General features: G+C 38.6%; 2 protein-coding genes and 1 pseudogene across 2 annotated transcripts; 1 reads left to right on the forward strand and 2 right to left on the reverse strand.

The window, feature by feature from the left end:
- Positions 1-117: 117 nt before the first annotated feature.
- On the forward strand, positions 118-2,629 carry LOC126973442 (uncharacterized). The gene is made up of 2 exons (XM_050820706.1): positions 118-753; positions 1,645-2,629. The coding sequence occupies exons 1-2, from the start codon at positions 446-448 to the stop codon at positions 2,288-2,290; spliced, it is 954 nt and encodes a 317-aa protein (XP_050676663.1). The 5' UTR covers positions 118-445; the 3' UTR covers positions 2,291-2,629.
- Positions 748-2,746, reverse strand: LOC126973443 (uncharacterized). The gene is made up of 2 exons (XM_050820707.1): positions 2,569-2,746; positions 748-1,620 (listed from the first exon to the last, which is right to left on the reverse strand). The coding sequence occupies exons 1-2, from the start codon at positions 2,744-2,746 to the stop codon at positions 866-868; spliced, it is 933 nt and encodes a 310-aa protein (XP_050676664.1). The 3' UTR covers positions 748-865.
- Positions 2,747-16,007: 13,261 nt separating this feature from the next.
- On the reverse strand, positions 16,008-17,465 carry LOC126973575 (uncharacterized; annotated as a pseudogene).
- Between the last annotated feature and the right edge of the window lie 2,987 nt (positions 17,466-20,452).

The following is a 20,452-nucleotide window of genomic DNA, read 5'->3' on the forward strand; positions in this document are numbered from 1 at the left end:
TTGATATTTGTAGACATTTTAACTTGTTTTAAACAACTGCACTCAAAAAAACCACGTGCGGCGACGCGACAATCATGTGGCCGAGTGGCGAGTGGCGAGACAGTGCACGTTCAAACCTGCCGAGTGAGTGAACGAGACAGTGCGGGGAAGCGGGAGGGGGTGGTAACTCGGTCTAGTAGGTAGAACGGCAGCCGAGCTGTTGTCTCGCCACTTTGTTCGGCCGAGCGCTCGCCCGTGCACTCGGCGCTATGTTTATACGTACCGAGTACTCGACCGAGAGCACTGTCTCGCCGGTTAAGAGCGCTTGTAGACGTCCGTTTTTTTCACCGGATAACGGACCGTCAATGAACGGCTATCCTTGTATACATATTTTTTTTACCGGATGGATGGACTGCCGTCTATATGCGAGTTTTGAACTGGTAGTCAGAGATTTCACACGTGTGAAATGTCGAATAATAAGAAAAAAAAACTCGTATTGGCCTACTATTTGTACAAGAAGAAACAAAAAGAAATAGAAAAACGTAAAAGGTCATCGTGGGTGCATCCTATATTATTGGAAAGGGAGAAATATGGTGCATTTCAAACTCTTTTTACGCAGTTGGAAGAAGATGAAACTAAATTTTACAATTATTTTCGGATGAAGAAAGAAACCTTTCAACTATTATTAACAGCCATATATGATAAAATAAGACACGAGGATACTGACATGCGTAAATCTATTTCCCCGGCAGAGAGATTAGCCGTTACGATAAGGTATGTTAAAGAGATGTTCAATTTCAAATTATAGAAAAGGGGATTGATTACCTGTATTAATTAAAACAAAATTTAGTAGGTAGTAATTGTTTTATTATACTCAAAAAATAAATTAAGGAGTTTTAGAAAAATCGAAATCGTAATCAGGCGATGTGATTGAACTGAATTCAGTAATAATTGAAGATTGGGAATCATCTTGCTGCATGAGTTCTTGAGGCATCCTGGATGTGGATGGAATGAGTTGTGTTGGCTGATATTCATAGGGCATCCTGGATGTCGATGGAATGGGTTGTGTTGGTTGATATTCGTGTATCCTGTAGTCGGGTGTAGCCGTAGTGTAGCCTCGATTAATATTGTAATTGTAATTTTGCTGCTGCATGGACGCTTGATTTCTCCGAGTTAAATTTCTCATAACTTTAATGACTTCATATTGGAATTCAACATAATCGTCATCACTATACTTGTCTACAATCGGAGCAATACCTTTGAAAAAACACATACTCTTACTCTTGTCTTCATCTTCAACTGATTTAATTAAAGTAAGCATTTGTCGATCAACTTCGCTACAGTCTGTCTTTCTCTTCTTGCTTGTTTTTGTTAAATCGGTAGTATTGGCTGGTGCGGTTGGGTCATTATTGGTTTGTGAGTCAGTTTCTTTGTTGTGAGATTGTGTGATGTTTTTTTCTGATGTAATACTTGCTTCCGTTGTTCGGCGAGTCACAATTTTACACAAAAAGAGCATTTGATCGTAGAATTTATATTTTCGTAGACTATTTGCACCAGAGCCGGATTTACATTCCTTAACTTTTTTGTGATATTTCATCCAGTTATCTCTTGCATTGTTCCATTTTTTTATGATATCTTTGCCTAAAAAAGAATAAATTGTTACAGATATTTAGCTGCAGGGAACACATTTAGTGATCTACATTACAGTTTCAGAATGGGTATAAAAACTATCAGCTGTATTGTACAAGAAGTATTTGAAGCATTATGGGAAACCCTTTCTCCAATTTATATGAAACTACCATCGGAAGACGAATGGTTAACAATAGCAAAAAATTTCGAGACGAATGCAAATTTTCCTCATTGCTTGGGAGCCATTGACGGCAAACATATTAGAATCATCAAGCCAGAAGAAAGTGGATCAATGTTTTTCAACTACAAGCACTATTTCTCAATAGTATTAATGGCTGTGGTAGACACAAACTATAATTTTGTTTTTATTGATGTTGGAGCCTACGGCAAAGAATGCGATTCAGCAGTATTTAAAGAAACAGAATTTTGGAAAAGAATAGTAGGCGATAAATTAAATATTCCTCGACCTAAGCAGTTGCCAGGTGCAGGCAGTGAGTTACCTTATGTATTTGTTGCTGATGAAGCTTTCGCTTTACATCAACACGTACTTCGTCCTTACGGTGGGCATCAACTTGACTCAATAAAAAAAATTTCAATTATCGTCTTACAAGAGCGCGACGCTACGTCGAATGCGCATTTGGTATTTTATCCAATAAATGGAGGATTTTGCATAGACCATTAAATGTTTCAACAGATACTGCTGTTAACATTGTAAAAACATGCTGCTTATTACAAAACATAATTCATAAAGTAGAGGGTATTGCTAATAATGCTACTGACAATGCTAGTTCACACATGGTGTCTACTCTATGCCATTTGCCTCGTTCCCATTCAACACGAGGTAATGTAACAGCAAATATGATTCGTAACAAATATGCAGAGTATTTCATGTCACCAGTAGGGCGTGTACCATGGCAAAATCAACATGCATAAAAATAATGAAAATAAAATGTTACTTACCAAAATCATTTTTTTCTTTCTCGGACATCGTTTCAAAACCTTCATTTAACGCAAGACAAATTTCTCTCCAAGCGGCAAAACTAGACTGTCTATTTTTATAGCACTCTTGGGTTTTGTCCCACAGTACAGGCCTATTTTCAACCAAACTTATTAACAATTCCATGTCAATATCACCCATTTTTAAAAGAACGCAGGTAGACGGCACTCAATTAACAGAAAACAGGCAATACGTCCGGCAGCGTCAACACGCACCAATACACTGGCGTGGATGACCGCCATTTCTTACACCGGACCGGTGTCCGTCGCGACGAGGGGAAGGGGTGGTGCATCCGGCGTAAATTGTTCGCCGGACCGATGTCCGGTGCATGTACACACATTCATTATAATTCATACACCACCGCGAATCCGGCAAAAAACACGGTCCGTTATCCTGTGAAAAAAACGGACGTCTACAAGCGCTCTTAGACCTCTTGTACACGCACGGTTTACCGCCGCGAAAATGTACGGTTAATTCGCCGCATGTAAGCACGGTCGTCAGTGTTGTATGGATTACTATGAAAGCTTGTAGACGCGCACGGTGGCGCCACGGCACGGCGCCGCGGCCGTGTGCGCCGTGCCTGCCCCTCGGCGCGCCGCGTCTACGCACGGCGCGATTTTCATCAGTGCTGTATGGCAGTCTATGGGAGCGTGTCGACGGCGCCGGACGTTTGCACGGATTCGTGACGGCTTACATACGCTGATTCCCGATTTTTGTATTAAAAAATGAGCATAAATCAAGAATTATTAATTACATTGATTCAAGAAAGGCCTATTATATGGGATAAGACCGTCGATGATTATAAAAATAAGAGGTTTAAATATGATTCCTGGAAAGATGTATTTATTCATTTCTAGCCCACATTTGAAGATTTCAGTGGTGATGAAAAATACAAGTTTGGTTAGTTACAGATATTTATTGAATTAACTTTTTACTTATGCATAGTTGTTTTGATAAGAGAGGCGACCTTCGTTAGACATAAAATATTGTGCAAATCTGTTGCGAACTTCATTAGCCGCCAAACTTCCGCGAACTGCATTCGTCATAGGTAACTGTGTTAGTTCCGATTCTGAATCAAGGGTGGACTCATTTTCACTCGCATTATAAAACTGAAAGTTTTCCTGCTTATGTATAAAATTTTGCAAAATACAACAGGTTTTCACAATATCAACTGCCAAATCGATAGACACATTCATTGGCCGGTGAAAAATGCGCCATTTATTGGATAAAATTCCAAACGCACATTCAACAAATCTTCGTGCTCTTGTGAGTCTATAGTTAAAAGTTAGTTTTAATTGATCGAGATGATGACCTCCAAATGGACGAAGTAAGTGGTAATGCAAAGCAAAGGCTTCGTCTCCAACGAACACAAATGGCAAATCATAATCAGTTCCAGGCAAACGTGTTGCATTGGGTAGGTTTAATCTGTTCTCAGTATATACCTACATCAACAAACCAATGGGATCAAGGCCATCAAGGATATCTAAGTGGTGCAGCATCTCCAAATACGCAATCGTCACATGGATATTCTACAGCTGCTAGATCGGGCTTTGGAATAAGTCGTCCACAGACGTCTTCACATGATTTTGGACAGGGTTCTGGCATGGAGCCAATACACTACCGACCCGAATCACAATTATCTGCACACAGTGTAAATGCGGAAAGTATCTCGGCAGATTCTCAAGGTTCTATTGAAGACGAATTCGATTTTAGTACCGCATTCCAGTAGCATATTCAGCGTAGTGTATTTTTTATTTACATGTTCTTAAAGTAATAATTCAAATTCAGTACAATTTTGTTTGTGTGCAATAAATAATTTTAAACTAAAGTATGTCATTTGATTTTGTACTTACCTCAGAGTTACAGCCAATCTTTCTGCGGGCGCTATACTCTGTCGCATGATAGTATCTTGATGTTTTAGTTTCTGGGATAATTTTTGAAGCAACTTGTCGAATGTAGTTTTCTGAATTCTAAAATAATTGTAATACTTGTCTTCATCTTCCCTCAGTTGATTCTTGACAAGGGCATGAAACGCGCCATATTCTTCCATTTTTTCTAAAATCGGATGTATCCAAAACCGTCTTTCCCTTTTTTTTTTCTATTTTCCGTTTCCTATATATGTAATAAGCAAACGTACGGTTGAATAACCGTGACGTGGAAAAGAGGCCTAACAGTTACAGTTACGTGCAACGTTACGAATTCAGAAGTGAGTACGTAAACGTCGGCTCGCTGCAAACCGCACGCGTACCGCTCGCAGCAGGTTAGCGAACCACGTACACACTATACTTTTTGGTTACAATGCATGCAACGGTTACGGTTACAGTTCGCTAATGAGTACCCGGCTTATCGGATCTATCTCTGCTATTCTTCAACCTACACACAAAATGGCCCAATCGAATTGGCAAGCAGACATATTATGTTCGGTCGAACACGGCGAAAAAATTTTTGTTTTGATTCCGCAATTCTGAAATGAAATGAATGAAATGAAATATATCTTTATTGCATACCACAAAATAATGAAACATAACAAAAATCGAGACTACAAAAAGCAATAGGCGGCCTTATCGCTTAAGAGCGATTTCTACCAGGCAACCTGTAATGAATCAGTTATAGTTGTAAAGATAACAGAAGGTGGTGTTATCGATATGCATATAATTTAAACATACAGTAAATAATTCCAAGAAAAGAACTAGTATTGAAATTGTCACAGTAATAAATAATAATTATGGAGCATTGTTTTGAAAGATTGGAGAGTTTGAGCCTTTCTGATTTCAGAGGGAAGAGAATTCCATAGGTTAACAGCTTGCACAGCAAATGAATTGTTGAGAAAGGAAGTTTTATGAACAGGTGTACAAAGCAAGAGATTATGGACAGACCGAAGATATAGTTGGTGAGAACTTAATGCTGAAAAATTTTCCTTGAGATATATAGGAGTTTTAGGATCAAATAGGACACGATAGAGATGTATAAGTATATGGGAATTTCTACGCAAGCGGATAGGGAGCCATTTGAGCTTTTGCGAAATTCAGACACGTGGTCATGCTTACGTAGTCCAAATATAAAACGAATACACATGTTCTGCAATCGTTCAAGCTTATCCAACTGGAGTTCGGTTAAATCGACATATGAAATGTCAGCGTAGTCAAGAATGGACAGGAGAAGGGATTGAGCGAGTAAAGTTTTCGTGGGAATAGGAAGAAAATTTTGGAGTTTTTTTAATGAGTGAGAGGCAGCATAAAGCTTCCTACTAACATCTTTTAATTGATGGTGCCAAGACAAATTCCGATCAATGAATACGCCCAAGCTCTTAACAGAGCAGCTAAAAGGAATAAGAGTTCCACCTACACAAATGGGAGGTAGATTACCCCACTCAATTTTATGGGTTAGTTGTGAGCTACCAACAATAATACATTGAGTTTTCGACGGATTCACTTTTAGTCCATGGGCAGTACTCCATTCCACGATTGTAGTTAAGTCTTTGTTAGTGTTTTTAATAGCTAAAGGCAGACCCTCGAGAGAAGATTGTGAGTATATCTGGAGATCGTCTGCATACATATGATACCAGGAAGTTAAATTTTTAGTTATAGAGTTAATAAAAATTGCAAAAAGAAGAGGAGATAGTACACCGCCTTCAGAACTCAACTTCAGAACGGAACTCCAGCGGAAAGGTTAGACCAGGTTGAAGTGTTATCATCAATCTTATTCCTTTGCCGACGCCCACGTAAATAGCTTCGAAACCACCCTATCACTGTTGGAGATACATTAACGGAACTCAACATGCTCAGCAAAATATCAAATCAACAGTGCAGAAGGCATTACTGAAGTCGAGTAGTGTAAGTATTGTGAGCTGTTGCTTATCCATGCCAGATCTGATATCATCGGTAATTTTTATAAGTGCAGTAGTTGTACTATGTCCTGGACGAAAACCAGATTGGAAAGGGTTAAGAACACTGTGCTAATTAATAAATATAGAGAATTGTTGATGGACGTAGCGTTCTAGAACCTTGGAAAGAAAAGGTAGTATAGATATGGGGCGATAGTCAGAAAGATTATGTGGTTTAGAAACTTTAGGAATTGGAATAACATTAGCGTCTTTCCAGGCTACAGGAAATTGGTCAGACGTTATAGAAAAATTAAGTATATGAGAGATTGTAGGAACTAGGATATCTATGATAAGAAGGATCATATTACGACTAATGCAATCACTAGCAACGGCCTTAGATGTAACAGACAAAATGTTTTTTTTTAACGTCAGAATCAGTGAAGGGAGAGAAGTTGAACGGTGAAAAATCAGGGGTTGGGATTAAGGAAAGGGATTGAAGCGTTTGAGCTTTAGTGTTATTGTCAAGAAAATATGAATTTTGAGAGAAATGTTGATTAAGTTGTTCAATATTTAGATTATTGGAAACTGTTTGTTGTTGCTTCCCAACTCCTAGCGTTCTTAGGAATTTCCAAACTTTACTGGTTTCGCCGTTCTCGACAGACGAGTAGATATGGCGTCGCTGCGCGTCTCTGCACATTGTATTGCAACGATTCCTTTATCTTATATACTTTTCCCGGTTAAGATCAGAGTTATTCTTCTTATAAATAGATTTAGCTCGATTTTTAGAAGTTTGCAGTTTTTTAATATCATCAGTAAGCCAAGGAGCAGGTAAATGCTTTATCTTCACGGGTTTAACTGGCGCATGCTTATCATACAGCTGTATTAGCAAATAATTAAAAATATCAACTTTATCATTGATACTATTAGAATTAAAAATGACATCCCAATCAATAGTTTGTGCGTCTATAAAAAGACGTAGCATATCCATCCCAGAAAAATTCCGCTGCATCAGTATTTGGGGTTTACGTTTAGGGGGGCGTACTTTATAGGAGAGAAAAATGAGATCATGGAAAGAAAAAGCATCCGCAGAGCATTGCCCATGCGAGTTTACATACTCGGGCTTAGAGACTATGATGAGGTCAAGAAGAGACGGAGTGGAGTGAGGAAAGAAGTGGGTGGCTGTAAGAGGAAGGATATGGAGATTGTAGGAATCAGTAACGGACAAAAGCTTTTTTGAACGATGGTCATCTTTAAGAAGACAGGTATTAAAATCACCCATCAAAATCAAGTGATCATACAGTGGTCCAAATTTCTCGAGGATATGATCAAAGGAAAAGAAATAATCGACATTAAGTGAAAAACGGTAGAATACTCCAAGAAGGATTTTTGTATGTGAAAGGATAACTTCAACAAGAAGATACTCAACTTCATTCTGTGACAAGGAATCACTAGAAGAACTTATGATTGAAAACGGATGGTGAGATCGAAGATAGATTGCAACGCCGCCACCAACTCTACCCACACGGTCATTGCGAAGGAGGTGGTAGCCTGGAAGGTAGTAAGAGGAAGAAGGGAGGCTAGGCTTAAGCCACGACTCAGAAATAAGTACGACATGAACATTGCTAGAATCAAACGACGCCTGAAGGTCAAGATAATGTGCAGGGATGCTTTGTGCATTGAGGTGAACTATATTAAAGTTTTTCTGAGTGTCGGGGAAGTGATTACTGAGAGCAACGTCAATAGGAATATAAGATACACTTTGAAAACTTTCTTCACCACTAGAACCAGAAGAGACTATAGACTGAAAATCATCAAGGCTAGAGTTATGTGACATTTTGAATCTTGATAATATGTAAAAATAAAGGCCGGCAACGCTCTTGTGATTCCTCTGGTGTTGCAAGAGAATGTGCGCGGCGGTGATCACTCAACACCAGGTGACCCGTACGCTCGTTTGTCTGTCTGTTTGAGTCAAGTGTTTTTCGAGTTCGTCAATTGCAGATCTGCCAATGATAATTCAAAATCACTCGTATTATCAATAATTGACATGATTTACAATCTCATCATATTCTATACATACATGTGCGATATGTACGGTGCAATAAAGTCACTTATGCAATTTTTGTCAAAACTGAACTGAGTATGAGAAAATACACCTAATGTACCTCTTTACTTGGTGCGTTATTGTCTCTTGTGTAGTATGCATATTGACCGCGTGAGGGCATTAGTGTCGTTATGCTTTTGGCGCGAATCTGGACGCCACTTGGAGAAACAACGTTTCGTCGGTCAGTTGCGCGCGGCGCCCCGCACACGAAGCATTCTCCTGGAGTAGCTCCAGGAGGTTACTGAGGTAATTGTGACAATTTATTTATATGCTTTTGGAGCAATAACGACACCTAGTTGTCACGCTTGTATCTTGAAACAACAATGACACTTGTGCAAGTAGTGACATTATTTCTCCAATCTTTGTATTTTATGGTATAAAGTTAACGTTAGATGAACAGTTGTGACAATATTGCTCCAGTATAGTAATGATTAATGTTTTTGTTTTATACAAATTTTATAGTTTTATTATAATTGTTTTGACATGATCAATTGATTTTTTTAACTAATCGATTAAGTATATATTTTCAGGTAATTAAAAATTACCTACCTATCGATGAATCCGTCGATCGTTATTTTATGATAATATTTTTTTTTGTTTAACCTATTTGTTATCATTATGTAGGTATTTTATTTCTTTCATACCTTAAATGAACCAACGCAGCAAATATCTTGTGCTACTTTCGAGTGGGAAATCAAAACTTAGTTGAAGTGCATGGAAGCCATATTCTGAACAAAAAAATACACTCTCCCATTGTTCAAATTCTCAGAAGCAAATAGCACCAGCCAAATTAGATGTCCCAAGAACAATTACTCCAGAGCAGGATAATGCTTCTTTAGAGAACCCCAGAGAGTCTCCGTCTATTTTATTTGCCACTAACGTAACAAATGAACGAGATGATAACAAATGACACTAATTCAGGAGATGAATATAGGCTTGCCCCTAGAGCAAGGTCGTCTTTATTCAGTAGCTCCAGTAGTTTTCCTTTAACTTTAGCCTCTGACAATTTAGGGAAAAACTCGTTTAAGTATTCAAAGGCTGGAGATTCTTGACGAAGAGCCTTCACAAATTGCTTCATAAGGCCTAATTTTATATGCAACAGGGGCATCGAAATATCATCGGCCTTCACAATCGGTTCTTTCTTGACATTATGTTTTCGTATCTGTCATTCGATCCGTTTAGGCCATGACTTCTGCTTGTAGTGAAGTGTGTCGGCTCTACTGTCCCATAAGTAAAGATAGCATGGATATTTCGTGTATCCGCCTTGCATTCCCACCAGAAAACCCACCATCTTAAAATCCCCTATCACTGGCCTGGCATACTCTTCATGCTTTTAAGTTTGAATATTATATTTCCTTCTATTTTTGATAAAACTACCGACATAAATGCTTATTTATAAATAGGCTTTAAAAGTACATACGCGTTATTGCAATTATCGGTGAACACATGTAAATTCTTTCTGCAAGATTAATATCAATAAACCCACCAGAAACCATACTATCCTCTGATTTTGACATTTTGTTTTGAAACATAAATTATACTATAATATTTCTATCAATTATCTGTTACATACACATGAAAATAAAAAAAAATATACACAGTAAAACACCAAATATACGACTCACTTGGAACGAAATTGAGTCACTGCGGAGTTCCTCTTGTCAACCGCTGCTTAACTCGTCGGACGTTACGGAGTCATCGGAGAACTGATTCGGCGATTGTGGCTGCCTTCCTTATTGCTTGAATCGTCACGTCAGCTTCGTAATGCGAACACTACCGAAGAACAACCGTCTTCTATTTGGGTACTGGCGAGTGCGAGATGCTGTGAATGACCTCGGTCGCCCAGCACCTTTGTGAACTCGATTACTTGTTTCTGTTGTTGTCTAGACCCCTCCAGAGTATCCCAGTACGGGTTAACGTTTAGAACTTAAGAATTGGAGATCTTACCCGTCGAAATACTTATCTGGTTATTGTCAAGGTCTATAATATTTCAATAGCTTTTTTGACAGAGTATCCCACTTCTGACATCAAAAATGTGAGAAGAAGTGAAAAATGTCAGAGGGGTCTTGAAAATGACAACGGCAGAGTTACGGCGAAATAAGAGTTTATTAAAAAGTAATAAAATGCACTTAGGGACTCGCAACTCTTACACTAACTTGCAGTAACTTATTGAAGGAACTTCAGCTTCTAGAACGTATCGAGCGCTACTCGAGGAACTATGAACTATGAGGAACTGCCTATTCCGCTGGGCGGAGGACCTTATAACTCAATATAATGTAAACATCACTTAGCTAGTATGACAATCTAAACAAACAATGGCATGGACTTTGCTTTCTTTACTGGTGAATGATAATTAGATACTAATGATTACTAATAGTCGTTATCATAATGATCCTTCAAAAGTACAATCGCTTACAAAAGTGAATAGATTTTATATCAAGTACATTTAATAACAAATAATAATAACAAACAATAATATGCAAATATTACACTAACTTTGCCTTCGCGTTCTCAATCTTCTGTTAGGTGGAATGCCGCGCTGAGTACCTCCTTAAAATATTTTTTTTCTTTATAATTGTTATGACTGCAAAAGATGATTATAAGCCCTTAAAGCCTACATTGAAGTATGGCCGTTTAAAAAAAAATAGTGCAATAATAAAAGTAATTATACAGGATGTCTCATAACAACCCAACTACTTTAGTTGGAAAAAATACATTAAACTTATTTTTGTATGCATTTATTGCTATGAATTAAAAGATAAGGTACAAAATTTTACTTTTTAAACACTACGTTATTTAAATGATGGCCATCACGTTGACGGCACTCCTCAAACCGTTTGCGTACACTTTCAATAACTTTTTGAAGAAGTGGTCGAGGAATACTCCTGAGTTTTTCTTCAATATTGTTTCTTAAATCTGTCAAATTTCGTGGACTACGCTCTTAGGCGCGAATTACACAAAAAATGCATAAGGTGAAGGCGCGGCGCAGGCGCAGGCACGATAAGGCACGGATGCGACTTAAATTATATCAAAGAGGCTAAGAGACGGCACAATGAGTCACACGCAGGCTGGACTTTGTCGTGATAGCATGTCTTCCTCTTCAGATGACGAAGATGCGCTCGCTTTGCTGCAACTCATTAATGTGCAGAGACTCCGAAGATATTGGGTGCACCCCGTTTGGAAAATGTCACAAGAGCATAGATATTTTAGAATGATGGAAAGATTATGCGAATATCCTGATCGTTTTCTAACAGTGATGAAAATGACACTAGAATGTTTCCACATTCTAATGCCGAAAGTTAAACACGGTCTTCAGAAGAAGCATACAAATTGGAGAGAACCGGTCTGTCCTGAAGAAGGACTGTTGATAACATTAAGGTTAGTAAAACATTTATAGAATTTTTATATACTTTCATTCGTTTGATTTTTAAACAGAAAACTGGACTAAGTCTTAACAATCAGGAGAACTTGTTACCGCAAAAATATCAATAATTGAAATCATTTAAACCATCATCGTGAGGTTGGCCTTCTGCTTGAATTATTTGGTGACCTTCGTCATAAGCACCACTTGTTTGCATCTGCTGAAGTGTCGAACCTCCGTATGCGTCAGTGGTACGTGTCTGCTGAGGTGATGGACTTCCATAAGATCCCACGTGTGCAGGTGAATTATACTCTGACTGCCGTGATGAAGTTCTTTGGTAAGGCGATATACTTGAATATGAAAAACTACTAGTGATTGGTTCTTTCAAAATTTGGTCAATTAAATTAAGTACGCTAAGTTTCAATTTTCGTTTCTGGTCTGGAGTCATTGTTTTCACATCTGGTAACATGCTTCGGACAAAGGCCATGTCGGGGTCTGAATCGTCAATTTTTTTTACTTTGGTTTCTTCGTCTATATTTTACTGTCGTTTATTGATTTGTTTGTTTCTTAGGTTGAAGTATTCGTACGCTGTCTTATTAACATCATTTAAATTAATTTTTTTCTTTTTTGTGGTTTGTGGCGTGATAAAATCACTCGCCTTCAGTTCGCCTGCAGATGAACCATCAGACATGGTTGTCACATCGTCTTCATGTTCGATTCGGTCTGCATCATCCCCCAAATTGCCTTTACAGGGTCGGGATTTCAAAAAAATATCTAGGAAACGTAAGTTTGGTGCAAGATAGTAAGTACTCTTTAGGTATTTTCGTAGCAGAGCCAGATTGAGCATTCATGTTTTACTTATTCTTTGAATAACTGCATCTGATGTTCTTCCATCGTTCTTTGCAATCTTTTGCTGAAACAAGAAAGAAAAGTCATTACATTATCCTGCGTCTCAAATATTCACCCTTTGCTGGCTAATTACGTGTAAACAAGTGACCGGAAAGAGACAGTGATGTGTACATGTGACTGCTATGTGAGAGAGGGATGGACGATGTGTGAAGTGAGAGATACTAATATGATCTTTTTTATTTAGATCTGCTGTAAGAACTTGGTTTTCGTTTATTTATAAAGTGACACCAGAGAATTAAATGAAAACGGTCATGGTAATCCCTTCGCACACGACGTCGTCGTATCGTATGTAAAATACGAGCACATACATGCTCAAACAAGTCAAGTTATTTTAGAATGTTTGGCAACTGTTGTGTGGACTTGTTTAACATGTATGTAAAGTCGTGTGCGAAGAGGCTTATGGGGGGTTTACACGGGTCGATTTTCGCCGTGCGGCGAGTCGCTTCTCTAATTGCCTCACCAAGCCGCATCGCTAGCCCATTTACACTGGTTACTAAAATCGCATGCGGCTCTGTCATTTCCATCGAAAATGTTGAGCAGAATAGCCGTTTGTGCCGGAATTGAAATAATTAATTATTCAACAATTGCTTAAAGAACAAAGAGTGAAGAAAAAACTAAAGCTATTGACGAGAAACACGTATTAATCGAAAATCCACCACACGGAGCATCAGACTATTATAATTACAAAGGCACTTATAGTGTGGTGTTGTTTGCTATAGTGGATGCATATTACCGTTTCATTTACCAAATTGCGTTGGAAGTATAGACGGAAAGCATATAAGAATCAAAGCACTCAACAATTCTGGCTCAGCTTACATAAATTACAAAGGATATTTCTCTATCGTGTTGATGGGAGTAGTAGATGCAGATGGCCTGTTTTGAACGATAGATGTCGGTGAATACTGCCGGAACAGTGACGGGCGTGCATTCCAAGTTAGTTGCTTTGGGCAAGCTATGGAACGAGGAAACCTCAATTTACCAGACCCAACTCCATTGCCTAGAGAAACGAATATGGTGCCCCATTATTTCGTTGCTGACGAAGCTTTTCCTCTGAAGAAAAACTTAATGAAACCGTATGGCCGAAATCAGTTAACAAATGAGAGAAGAGCATTTAATAACCGATTGTCTAGGGCACGAAAATCAGTGGAATGTGCCTTTGGTATGTTACGGACGAAATTTAGTGCCCTTAGCACATCTGTTTGCTGCGACCCAGAAAATGTCGACAACATTGTAAAAGCTATGTGTGTTTTGCATAATTTTGTCCGCAAATGTGATGGTAAACTCGCGATTCCACGTTTTAATAACTGTGTAATAACAACGGAACAAACATTGACGCGCAACAAAGAATGGAAGATCCAAAAATCATCAGAGAATATCTTACAACATACATGACAACTCGATCTCCTATTCCATTTCAAAATAGACATAATTAATAATTAATAAATAAAAATAAAGTACTTACCTGTTTCACCGACTTTTAATCATATTTCCCTCCATATTTTATCTTGAACATGTTTGTTACTATACTCTGACTTAGTAAAGTCGTAAAGAGCTGGAAATTGTTCGACTATCTCGAAGAACTGAATATTAAAATCACTGTCGTCACGCATTTTTCTGCTCACTCTGTATACCAAAAGACGTGTTGTTTGCGCGCCACTCCAGTCGCGACTGCTAGCGACGCGTAACAGGCGACGAAACGACGTGCCTGTGCCACGCCGCTTGAGTACGTGCCGCTTACCTATATTTTGTATTGTAACGTTTTGAAGCGGCAAGATGCCTGCGCCGCGCCTTCGCCTTTTCTGTGTTATTCGCGCCTTAAGATAACCCCATTAGAAAAAATCAGGTGGGGTCAGTCAGGACTCCGAGGTGGCCATTCAATATCACCTCTTCGTGAAATCACCTTTTCTCGGAACAACTCGTGCAATGCAGCTAAGGAGTTGTTAGTGGTGTGTGATGTGGCCCCATCCTGTTGAAACCATGTCAGCCGGTTATAATGCTCACATTGTTGCAGTTGAGGCCCGAAAAAATTGCGTATCATGTCGACATAACGTGCAGAAGTTACAGTCACTGCATGTCCTCTGTTATCTTCATAAAAATTCGGCCCAATAATGCAGTTCGCTGACATAGCGACCCACACGGTCACTTTGGGGCTACGCAACGGGCGTTTATGTAATGTCTGTGGATTCGTTTTTCCCCAAAAATGACAATTTTGACGATTGACGTATCCGTCCAAATGAAAATGTGCCTCATCGCTAAAGAACATGTTGTTGAAATTATTAAATCTCTCTAACATTACATTCACAAAATTCAATCTTGTAATGTAATCATTTTTATGAAGAGCATGTACAATCTGAATTTACAGGCCTTTAGGTGTAAATCAGATCGCATTATGCGGTGAATTGTAGCTCTTGATAATCCAAGCTGAGACTCACGCTTTCTAACGGCTTACAGCCTACAGCCTCGACTCAGCGTGCCTCAGTGCAGCCCGAACCTGCAACTGACTGAATGTTTCCAGGCGTTCTGGCTGGCCTTGGACGGCTGTGATGGATTTCACCAATAGTGTTTCCAGTAGTTGAATGTCTGGATCTAAGCTAAAATTGTTGCATTTCTTGGAGTTTCCCCAATGTTGCGCAGTCGATAATGTAATACATCCGTAGAACTCGAATGAGTGATCGATTGTTCTCAAAATACGCGCGCACGCAAATCGAACGTTGCTTTCCCGTGTACGGCATGATGGCAACTAAAAATTTAAGGAACGCCCTAGGTTCCAGGATGTTTTTGGCTTCTTCTTTTCTCCAACCTAATACACCTGAACGTAAAATTTTTTGTTGGACTTCCTTTCGTTTATACCCATTTAGAGGACGTTTCACGTCAGCATGATTAGAATTACGTGTATCCCGGCATTTCATAGTAATGACAACAGGTCCTTCATCTAAAGGAGGATTTTTTATGATACCTCGAATAGGATTGAGGCAAAAGCCATCTTTGCAATGTCCACTTATAGTGGCATAATTATCGCTTTTCTAATAAATTTTTCCACGTTTAAATACAAACGCACAAACGTCAATGTGTATTTACAAACTAATATTGAGAGAAAAATATTAATAACTTTGATTGCGGGGCTAACTAAAGGGTATGTTTTTAATTAATTGTTTTTAAATAAACAACAAAAGAACAAACAATTATTTATAGCGAACAACTATGAACCCTAGTAAACGACGCCGGAGCCACCCCTCCCCGGCGCCTTGTTTGCTTCTCGCTCACTCTTGAAATAGTTGGATCGTTTTGAGACATCCTGTATAATATGTATACCTATTCTATCATCTCTTGACGAAACTTCGGGTTGTTCTTCTGGATGTGTAGGTGATAGCAGTATCAGTAGCTTTTGTCTCAACGGAGGTTATTTCACTTTCAAGCCATTCTTCATACATTACAGGTTGTGAGGATACGGGATTAAGATCGGGGGGCTCAGGGATGGTTGTGGAATAATTAGGATTGGGGGCGGAATTTCCATTATCGACAGTCACCTTTATGTCATCTAATGATGCTGGTGTCTGTAAAAAATAATTAGGTACCTATTACCAATTTTTTTATATTATGCTTATGCTACATGTTAGTAAGTAAATTCTTCTTAAAAACTACTATTAAATTTCAATACCATAAAAATTAGCAATCAATTTAGTATGGGTACCTCCTCAGATGCATAAATCCAACATTTCACTAAAGATGTGGCTACCTTTGCAAAACAAATGCATATTATTGATTGATTGATAATAATATAAAAACTAACAACAATAGGCAAGCGAACTTTGGACAATCCCTCCACCGCCACTGAGCCTATGACTCCTAGCACTCTCTCCTCTAAAGGATTTAAAGGAACAAGCTTGTTTGGCCCTCCACCAGTTAAAAAAGGCATTTATTTTCTCAAAATTGATTCCTTTAGAATTCTTTTTGATGTCATTTCTTATACTACTAGATACTACTACCGCTTCGGAAACAAATGGCGCTCTGAGAGAGAAGAAGCGGCGCAAGAAACTCTCCCAGCATTCTTTTTTTTTGCGCTCTTTTCAATAAAAATATACAATATTGTACAGTCATTTCTATCGCTATAAAATAATCACAATCTAGTCCCAGGCTGCCCGAAGTTGCTGCTGTATTTCTTCTAGACTGCTAGAGTTTGCAGCTTTTGCGTTGGTTTTCGCCTTAAACTCTCCAATACTTAAAAAAAAACAAATAAAATTAAAATATATAGGTAAGTTTCAATATCATTATATTGCAGATATTAATCTACGTAACTACTTTAGTCAGTCAAAACTATTTTAAGTGCTTTTAGTAGGTACTTAGATACTTAAAGTGTTTATTAAGTGATGTTTTGATCCCAAAGGACCAAGGGTAATGTGACAAAAACTGCGTGAGAAAGCAACTAAACGAAACAAATTAATGTTATGTAAACTAACTCTACGCCAGTGGCCAGGTGTTCTAGTAGTTCCCTCTCCCACTAAATTCAATTGGCCTGCTACGGATTCCCATGCTTCGCGAGTGACCTATACATACTACAGCCTAGTGGCCCTGCTACAAAGCTAACCAACGCTATATCGCGATGAGACTCCATGAACTCCAACAGTATTTCCATTTGTCGCATGGATACTCTTCTTCGTGCAGGCATCTGAAAAATAAATTTTCTGCATATAAGTATATAGCAATTCATTTTATCTACTCAACATGTATCAATTTTATAATATCTACACACAATACATTGCAAAGCTCAAGTAAGTATTGTAATTTTTAAAGTATTTATACAAAAAACTTTCGTAACCTTTAAGCCACGTATTCAATAGTAAACATTTGTTGATAAACTGTTTATGACTAGCGTTAAACAAGTTTACAATAAACACATGTTTCTGAAACTTGGCCGTCCACACTTGCCATCCTTAGCCATGATATCTACTGAAACAATTATTATCGAAATTCTCGCTGGAAGCAGTATATTATTTATATAATATTTGGCCTGTAATACTGTTCTTTGATTTTTTACATTTTTTAATTGACATGCCACATACTGGCCATAAACTTCAAATTTGTCTTTCGATTCTCTTCTTTTTGGCATTTCATACGCTTCATTTAGACTATCGTCACAGGTGGTATTGGCGCAGGCAGTTGTGTTGTTGGGCAATATTCTCCCATTCTTCTACCAGGGCCTGCTTTAGTGTCCTGAGGGTAGTAGGTGGTGGTCTGCGATTTCTGACTAGCCTCCCAAGCTCATCCCAGGCGTGTTCAATCGGGTTGAGATCAGGACTTCTTGATGGCCAAGCCATCACGCTGATACCACCGACTGAATATACTCTTGTACGATATGAGCCGTGTGTGGCCGGGCTTTGTCATGCATCAGCATCGATCCATCACCCATATTTGCTAAATACGGCCCTGCATACTCAGAATCTCTTGAGCATATCTTTGCCCAGTGAGGGTGCCATTTTCTATGGCTACTAGCTCTGTGCGACCTTCTGAACTGCAACACTGCCTCCACCGTATTGGACTCTTTCTGAGATGCAGGCTTGAAGGTATCGCTCACCAGGTCGTCTGTTAACACTTCGCCTTCCATCAGAAGTGTAAAGGCAGAATCGAGACTCATCTGCAAACAAAATTCTTGACCATTCTTCTTCATCCCACTGCATGTGTTCACGGGCGTATCGCAGTCTCGCTACTCGATGCTGTCTCTCGAGTTTTGGGCCACTCGCTGTTCTTCGGGGTTTCAAATTTGCTTCAGCAAGTCTTCTTCTCATTGTACTGTCACTAATGTAGTCCCTCCGGGTCTGAAATAGCTGTTGCTGGACTTCAACTGCATTTTGGTGGCGATTTCTTAACACAGTGGAAATAATATAACGATCTTCTCGGGTACTGGTACACGTGGGTCTGCCATTATAAGGTCTCCAGATGGTGTCCAGTCTCTTCGTACCTTCGCTTTAGGCAGCCTACGCACTGGCGACCATAGACGCGGCCAGGCCGCCGCGGCCATCGTCGCTGGTGCGTAGGCAAGCGCGACATGCGGACGGCCGAAAAATTGCAGTCGGCTTCCAAGGGTGTGTCAAGATGGACGTGCAGAAGATAATCACGCTAACTGTGCTTATGTATTTACCACGAAAACGAAACGGAAGATTTCACGTAAAAGACAGTTTTGGGTGCATCCATTACTTTGCGAGAGAAAGACTAAAGGATTACATTATACTTATTTTATGGATTTAAAAATGTATGAGAAGAGATTCTTTAATTACATGAGAATGTCAACGAATACTTTTAACCTGTTACTGGATACAATAAAACCAAAAATTACTGGAACTGGTAACAACTATCGGAAATGCATTACAGCAGAAGAAAAATTAGTGATAACAATAAGGTATGCTTTTTCTTTTTTAAAAACAGAATGTTTAAAAAATACGTGATAATAAAAATAATGTGATAGGGCCTTTTTTTTACTCAAACTGCTTAATGGATTTTTTTGTAAATTTGAATTATACAAGACTCGATTCTGAATCACCACTATTGTGTTTTTCACAACAACCTGTATAATTCATTGACCATGGTTTTGCCACTTTAAATAATTTATAAACAATACTAGTTTACGACTTTGAAATGGAGAGGAAAAGGCCTTGCTTATTACTATGTTTTTAAATAATAAAAAACTGAAGTAGATCATCAAATTATTTGTATTTTCGTAACTTAAAAAATGGCAATTGTGAACAATTAATCATTCAAATTGGGAAATAGGTCTATCATTTCTGAATTTTGGGAAATATCAGAATAATGAGTATGAGTATCGCTGTAATTTGAGTCATCTGATATCCTGTTGGTAGTAGAATAACCTGAATAATTCGGTCGATGCGGGTACATATTCTTGGTCGTAAAGAGTATTGAAATTTCTTGAATAGTTTACGCGCGCTGTTGGTTCATAGTTCGGTTGATATTTTTCTATAATTTCCATGATTTCCATTTTCGCTTTGGTCTTCATTACAGCAGGGATTGTGGGTGACTTATCGCATATTTCTATGTATTTATTTATTTTACATATTTATACATGTCCAAACAACCATAAAATATTTAATTATCTAGTTATTATATTCACACACACAAAAACATAATATAATATTAAATTCACAACAAACCCGCGCGATATCCGTAGTATGTCTGAATTTGTGTTGAATGCGCACGCGGCGCGGGGCGATCGCTCGCATTCCACAGTAACCGGTAATCATTAGCTAAACGGTCGAACGCCAGTCGAGATTTAGTTAACCTGCGCAGAGCTAGTGTCGTTTGCTCCTTGTAACAACCTTAAGTATCGTTACGTGTTATTTCTTTGTATATAATATATATTTGTAGTGTCTTCTATTTACAATCTGGACTTGCTAAAACTAAATTGCTCTTCTTATACTATTTATACTCCTTCTATTAAATTGTTGCGTTGCTTGTGTAATTAAAAGTGCTTGTTTCTAAACTGGATTTTCTCTTCATTATCTACTATCACTGGCGCTTTAACTTCATACCGCCTTGCAACCTAAACTGGTGACCCCTGCAGACACGAAAGAAAGGGCTATCATGTCATCCAGTGAAAGTGACACTGCAAAATCACACGTGAATACGGAGCCTCGAAGATGTCGC

This window comes from Leptidea sinapis, chromosome 29, assembly GCF_905404315.1.
Source record: "Leptidea sinapis chromosome 29, ilLepSina1.1, whole genome shotgun sequence".
In the NCBI taxonomy this organism is placed as follows: Eukaryota; Metazoa; Arthropoda; class Insecta; order Lepidoptera; family Pieridae; genus Leptidea; species Leptidea sinapis.